This window comes from Plectropomus leopardus, chromosome 12 (genome assembly GCF_008729295.1).
Source record: "Plectropomus leopardus isolate mb chromosome 12, YSFRI_Pleo_2.0, whole genome shotgun sequence".
Lineage (NCBI taxonomy): Eukaryota > Metazoa > Chordata > Actinopteri > Perciformes > Serranidae > Plectropomus > Plectropomus leopardus.
The window spans coordinates 17,704,631-17,712,480 of record NC_056474.1 but is presented as its reverse complement, the minus strand read 5'-3'; the positions used below and the strand labels follow the sequence as shown (position 1 = coordinate 17,712,480).

General features: G+C 37.2%; 1 protein-coding gene across 2 annotated transcripts; it reads right to left on the bottom strand.

Annotated features, from left to right (window-relative positions):
* Positions 1–353: 353 nt before the first annotated feature.
* Positions 354–7,367, bottom strand: LOC121951193 (phospholipid hydroperoxide glutathione peroxidase-like). Of its 2 annotated transcripts, none has more exons than XM_042497431.1 (7): positions 7,197–7,367; positions 5,509–5,627; positions 5,179–5,323; positions 4,943–5,094; positions 2,600–2,624; positions 2,411–2,470; positions 354–940 (listed from the first exon to the last, which is right to left on the bottom strand). In XM_042497431.1, the coding sequence occupies exons 1-7, from the start codon at positions 7,350–7,352 to the stop codon at positions 899–901; spliced, it is 699 nt and encodes a 232-aa protein (XP_042353365.1). In that variant the 5' UTR covers positions 7,353–7,367; the 3' UTR covers positions 354–898. The 2 variants fall into 2 exon arrangements, with proteins under 2 accessions (XP_042353365.1, XP_042353366.1); XM_042497432.1 differs by having other exon boundaries at positions 5,509–5,603.
* Between the last annotated feature and the right edge of the window lie 483 nt (positions 7,368–7,850).

The window sequence follows — 7,850 nt, the reverse complement described above, 5'->3', positions numbered from 1 at the left end:
TGCAAATATGATGGTAGTTAAACAACCAGTAAGCTACTGCAAAAATGCAGGTATACCACTAGTTGTGTAGTTTACTACTCTCAGTTTTGCAACCTACATCTACATGTTGCTTTACACTGGCTCTAGAGAGGGTACAGTAGAAGAAGTTAATATACATGCGTGGAGTCAGGGGGCTAGGGAAGGAGTATTCAGGCGATTACAGTCTGCAACCTCACTGCTAAATGCCATTAAATCCTGTACTATGGACCTTAAATTACATTTTACACTGTAAAACCTTGCATTAGATTTAAAATATCATTGCAAATAGGCTATTTGAATAACAGCATTTTTTTAAACAACCATCCACAAAGTCATCAGGTGAGCATAACTATAGCTCAAATTATTTATTTTAATAAGTGCATGTAAATTGACAAATTGTCTTAGACACCATCTGTTTCCCAATTTCACCACAATAGTCATGAGTTGTAGATACAATCATGGGCCCTTCAGCAAGTTAAGTCCAAATAAATATTATCAGTAGCTTTCCAGAAATGTGTGAAATACCGTATATGGCATCGCGTTTCCTTAAATAAAACTGACACTGAAACATGAATAAACTTGACACTTAACATTGAGAAGGGATTAGCAGATATTTGTAGCGGCCAGAGAATGGCTGTGTTTGGAGTAAGATGTGAAGGGTCTCTACTGTGAATAATTAATGAATGTCCTCTCATGTGGTCTTAGGGTCTGGTGTGGGTGTGTCCTGGGGGTTTGTTGCACGCTGGGGTTCATCAGGCCTGCCCTCCCCAATGTTGGGTTTACAGACAGGCCGTCACTGGTCCAGACACACACCCACACCAATACCATGAGGTCCATGTGAGAAGTCAGTAGTCAAGCAAACACATAGGAGACAGTAGTGTTATGATGGCGTCAGGTATGTGGGCAGGTCCTTCTCCACCACCTGCAAAGAGAAATAAGTAGAAATTTTACACAAGATATAAATAGTACACTACAAGAGCTAAAAAAAAAAAAAACATATGAAGGCAAAAATCTGTAACAGTCTGTAACAGAATTTTTTTTACCAGTTACCCTACCCTTTGACTAGTCTTCTTACACTCTGCATCAACATAAACTATGACCAACATGATGTAATAAAATGCCCAAATAAACTCCTATAGAGATAAACAGGGTTGCATGATCTTGATTTTTTTTCTCCCCGATATGTCAGTGTAACAACTCATTTGGCCGATACATCCACTTTTTTCTCCACCGAATTTTAGTGATTAATGGGTCTCTTCTGTAATGGAATTAACATCGTATTATGCATACACTTCTCGTGATGGCCCACCAGCAGATGTAGACATGAAATACAATGCTTTCAATATAAGCAATATTCATTCATTGATTGTGACAATTAAGAAAAATACTTTCAAGTATATGGAGGACTGAAACTGACAAATTCAAAAAGACATAAATGTGTCAATACATACATTAAAATGCCAAAAATGATTTTTCCATTTTATCAATTTATTCATTTTCCCATTTAATTTTCCATTAATTTATGTATTATTTTCCACTTGTATATAAATTCCCCTATTTATTTAATTTCCCATTTTACATATTTATTCATTTTTAAATGTATCTATTTATATGTATAATTTATGTATGTAATTATTTATTTATTTATTTATTATTTTACCTATTTGCCACCCCCTTCATTTATTTCCTCAAATATATTTTCCTCAGCCATCCATATAAAGTACATTCACTGGTAACCAGGGGCCACAGTCTAACTTCGTCAGTACATCTACCCATGCTGCTGTCACTATAGTTGATCCATGCACTCTGATGTCGATCAACCAATAGGCGAAAAGCTGACACCCCCATTGCACATAGGCCAGCCCCCCTAATTTGCATAATGAGGTGGCAATGCATGTTTAAAAGGAAAAAGAGAGAGGTAAATATGTTTGAGGAAATAAAGCAAGAGGGAGGCAAATAGGGAAAAATAATACATAAATAAATGCATTAATAATTACACAAATAAATGTATTTAAAAAATGAATAAATAAATAAATAAATACGTAAAATAAATAGATAAAATTGAAAATTAAATAAATATTGTCATTTTTTGGCATATTCATTTATTTCTTTTTATGTTTTTGTCAGTTTCAGTCTTCCATACAAGTTAGAGTTGATGATTGTAAATAAATCATTTTTACAAAAAAGGTCTGCCATCTCAGCACAAACCAGCATGTTTGCCAAATGCGACATCTCATTGTAAAGTCAATATCGGCTGATGCTGATGAATTATCAATATTACTGTTAAGTTCTAGAGAATAACAAAGCTAAAATGAATACACAACTGTTCATATACACCAACATCATGTAAAATCTTCCACATTTACAAAGCGGCACAGCAAGTGTTACTCACGATTGGATCCTCATTTGGCCCGTATCTCTTCACTACAATTCCTTCTCTATTTATCAGAAACTGTTGAAAAATAAGAAAAAAAATATTAGCACATGTATTTTTCAGGCACTAAAGGTAAGAAAATTTAGCAAAATTTCACTGTAGACCCCTCTAAAAAAAGGGATTGCGCCAACTATATTAGAGAATTACCTTTGTGAAGTTCCATTTGATGTTACTGTGGAGAAAAGAAAACTTTATTAGTTTTATATTATAACACAACCTGCAGGCATTTTCACCAATACAGCGGTTTTATTCTTCGTTTGTGCTTTGATAGCGATAGAGAGATGAGGAAAGTCGTGGGGAGAGAGCTGATGACATGCAGAAAGGGCCCGCGCTGGACTTGAACCCAGGGTGCTGTGGTAAGGATTCAAAAACAAATGAAATTTGCTCCACGCTCACCATGAGATAGGATGCAGTGCATTATGCAATGCTGGTGCACATAATCAAAAAATTTGGCCGAGTACTTAAACAATATGCCCATTTACAAACCCTGACTGCTGATTAATATTTCTTGCCAGATCGGGGTATGTTTGTCATGTTGCTTGTGTTGCTTCAGGCTCTGTCACATTCGGACTTCATCACATTGGTTGTGCTTTGATAGATCAGTGGCAACTGAGGTCAAAGTTGCAGTTTAACTACTAGTGTAGTGCTCTGTAGCAATTTTGAGTGATGCACAACGGCAAAGGTAAATGTAGCCACCTGCACATGATGAGCAGTACAACCATTCTGCTCTGGCTCTACTATTGTTTTCCAACAGCCAAAGCTGTAGACAGAAGCTACCCCTGGTGCACCTCTTGAAACCAGTTTTAACAAAACATTAAAAACAAACCATGACTTCACCAGGAAAAGTACTGCATGGAGAAATGTTAGCTGTCACATGGGATTACCAGGCTTTGTAAATAGGCATTTAGTTCAAACTTAGCCCAGTGTTTGATGACGTATACTTGTGCTCTGCTTCGCCTCTGCACTAAGCTGTGTGCCCTCCGTCGAGGTGAGCCAAGAGCACATTTCTTATCTTCTGAAGGCAGCTTTAATGATTCGCACTCTGCCCAGTGAGCTACCAGGTACCCTGACAATTACCTAATTTATAAAATAACTTCCCAAGCCCCTCCTGCAGCATGACCTACTTCTGCTATCTATGTGTATGCCCAGTATGTGACACCATAATATTTTTTCACCAAAATATGGTCCTTCAGGTTCAGTCCTCAAGCTTGTATTCATTTGCACCACATTACCTTTTAAGCCTTCATGGAGTTAATGTTTGATACTCAAAGACAACAGTATCAAGATGACAGCATTCTCACAATTTAATGGACAAAATTTCAAAGCTATTTAAAGAACCGTAACTTTTTTGTTTCTGCACCACCTGCCCAGTGTGAAGCAGATAGAGAAAAATGCACAATTGTAACAAAAATGATTTAGATGCATATTGGAGCTACACATAGACAGGTGCAGAAAATAAGTTTGCTGTTATGTTGCATTGCTTTGAAGATTATCGAGGCTAGATTACTTTACAATGTCATTACACACAACAAAGTTCCATAACTTTTCCAGGCCTGGAAAACATGACTGTGAAATTCCATGACTTTCCCAGGATTTCTAAGCTGTCATCACAAATGCTGGTTGTTCACAGCTGCATTAGGTTGTTAAGGGTACCTTCTCAACAACACAAATGTTATGGGACAGTAGCATGTAAATTATAAAATTTAAAAGCACTTTAACACTAGCACACAGTCAGCTGTAGTAATGACATAACCATGGTGGCATAATCTCTTAAATAGTGGATAAAGTTGAAACATTTTTACAATCCAACCCAAAAAAATGCAAAATAGAGGAAGGAAATGGTGCAATGAAGTAAAGAACTGAACAGGATGTGTATGACAATTTGCAAATTCAAGAGGTAAAAGGAGGGAAAAACACTTCATTCTTACTGAATTCTAAACAGAGATTACTTAAATGTGTCTCCATACATCTTCAAATTAAATGTGGCTGCTATTTACTCTCTTAAGGAACTTTTCAATATATTTTTAGACCAATGTGGGTCATATTCTTGTATATTTGGTCACTATTACCATCAGTTATGGCTACATTTCAACCACCAAATTAATAGCCAAAATATGGGAGACTTGGTAAGTAAAATATAAGGAATCATGTCCAAAACTATGAGACCAAGGTTTTTCCCCTTTAACTATATTTTCTCAGCTCATGTGTTTTAACAACAGATTTCATGCAAGTTGTCACACATAACTGTAAACTTTACTGACGGAGCATGTCACTTAAGAAATGGGACCTTACATCAAAAGTGCATATTTAATAACACGCTGAAAAAAAGTAATTCATAAACTGTGGGCTGTTTATACAGTGCAGAGGGCTTCAGCAGTTATTCAAATCGCTTCTCAGCCTTAGCTTCATCTTCCATTAAAGGCTGTTACACGTTTGCGTACGCAGTGTCATTAACCTTTAATTAAACACAAAAATTGGACAATAACTCACTTTCCGAAGGTTCCTTTGCCTTTGGGTTGTGCCTTCATCCACTTCCACAGAGGGTGAGCGTTGTCTCCATTCACATCAATTTTACTGAAGAGGTCAAACTCGACGTTGTAACCTTTGGCAAACTCTTTAATCTCAGCATCAGTTCCTGGCTCCTGGATCATACAAGAAAAAAAAAAGACGTTAAATAATTTGGAATATGAATTATAACCGCGTATTCATCAGATTATATTTATTACCTGTCCTCCAAACTGGTTGCATGGGAAGCCCAAGATACGTAAACCTTGCTCAGCATAGCGGGCGTGCATATCCACCAGCTGAGTGTAGTTTACCTTGGTCTTTCCTCATTTAGAGGCTACATTTACGATGACACACACATCGCCTCTGGCAGGAACAAAACAGAGCAAACAGGTTAAACTGTGAACACTGCACACTACTGCTACTACTTTAAATATGACAAGTGCAAGAAATACTCCACTCTGTACTGCTGTTCTGACAAACTATCAAAGTCACACATTCCTTTATCTGACCACAAGGATACACGATATTATGTCATTTGTATATTTTACCTGTATTTGTCAAGAGACACCTCATTCCCATCAATGTCCTTGGCAGAGAACTCGTAGATTGACTTGGCACTCTGCCAGTCTCCCACCTGAGCACACTGCACACAGGTAAAACATGGAAACTGTTTATGGGTGAGTGTGTGTAACTGAGACAGACAGATGAAGGTGGGTGTGGCAAGTTTCATGTGTCTATGAAAGTAAAGGGCAAGTAAGCTCAAGTCTGAGAGATAAACAAGATGAACCAGATAAGGGGAGAAGAAAAAAATCAAGGAAAGTCAAAGAAGTTAACCTGTGCTTCTAAAGGAAAAGTTCACCTGGAAAAATAACCATTTGTATATCAGCTGTTCAGCCCATGCTTCTGCAGTTGATGAAAAATGCAACAACTTAAAAAATTCTTGATGAATTTAAGTCATGGGCAACAACGTTTAACAACTACATCAAAACATTCGTCTATAGACTCCCACACACCCAAATCTAAGTCTTATTTATCTTATTGTATGCTCAGTACTTCCGAGACAGCTTTTTCTGATGGGAAATTGAAGGAAAGTAAAATGTAGATTTCCATTCATTCATTCATTCATTCATTCATTGTCCGTCACTGCTCGTCGTAGTAAAGGTACGATTATTTTGTTCACCATGGAGGCATGCAAGAAAAAATGTTTCCTTTGTGAATTCAATGTAACGTGAGTGAGTAATTAAATTACAAATGGCCATTTAGAAAGTAAAGTATTCTTTTAAAGTACTTTGCAGAGTAATAGGGTGAAGTATTCAAAAAAAATTTTTAAAAAAATGTATATCCAAGAAGCTGTATACAGTTGACATTATATAAACAAAAGGATCCAGGGGGATATCACACTAAACAGAAATATTTTTGAATTATTGTTAAACTTATACTTATGTATCAATACTTATCCAGAGTCCCTATCACATAAACTTCTTTTCTTGGTTACTTAGGAAAACCAAACAACATGTGCTCATGATTATGAAGTCAAAAGTCCTTAAAAAAAGCATTTAATATTCAGTGCACTTTGGCCCATTTGTGTCATCATTAATTTCCCCACCAAAGAGTATAAAACAGATTAGGATCACAGCTCCACAGTTGTTGACCTGCGTTTATGTAAATCTTAGTCAAGAGAAGGAGAGGAAGCACATTAAAAACAGGACCAAAAAAACTCATATGAAGTCGTTGGTGAATTGTCGCATTGCAACAAAAAAAAAATATGAAAAAAACAGGTTACACATTTAAATGAGTTTTTCTTGCTCTAGTGCCAAATGACATCACCTGGTTTGCAGATTATTAACACGGATTATTAGCAATTTACACGGATACGTTGCAGCAGAGCTAAAGCTACAGCACAGCAAGCTAACACATTACTTAACGGAAAACCGGGAAATTTGGGTTGCATTTGCGTGACTCAGCAGCTGAGTTTGGCTGGAGGGTAATCGACTGGTTAAATCCCGTCTGTGAACCTTACAACTGACATCCAAACAGTGACATTATGCCACACGAAACTAGCGGTACAGGTCGCGTCAACGTCGGAAGCATTAGACCGTTACACCGCGTTTGAAAATAGAAAAACTAAATCTGACCTACATGTTTGTTCAGCATACAAACAGCGCCGACACAGATATTTTCACCACAGCTCACATGCAGAGATAGATAGACATGTTATATTACTCTATATACTTACCATACTTCTCAGCACTCCTCTGCTCGACACCAAGCCTAACAACAGTGTCGGTCTTATCAGCCACATGGCGGTTCCTCTCCTCTGACGACTCCGGTCATGTGACCTGTTAGCCCCGCCCACTGAGCACTGCGCACCGGGCCGCCGGAGCCTCATCATCCTGAGACATCCATGCACCTCAATAACTGCTCATAAATAACCGACAACTACCTCAGGCCGCTGAAATATTGAGACAAACTCAGGAGTAAATACAAAAAAAAACGGCGTACATCTATATGTGGATCATTGCGCTTTTAATGTGCTTTGCTCCTTATTTGTTTACCTGTTTTTCCAGTCACTAATAGCCTATCTGATGAATTACTTTCTAAAATATTAGTGACTGCTGCTGTTTTTGAATGAATGCATAAATGGATGACTTTATTTCGAACCAAAAATTATAACATAAAAAAATAAACAAAACAAAAGTACAGTGTCCAAAAAGGATTAGGTAATTAGGTTAAACTTATATATCCCTACCCCTTTTCCATATGTGTTTCTTTTTAACTTCCCAATTCCCAAAGTTATTCACAACTAGTGTACAAACAACCATCCCTAGTTTACTTTCCACCAAATTAAATAAATAACCTTCCCAGGCGCATTTACAATGACCCAGTGTCA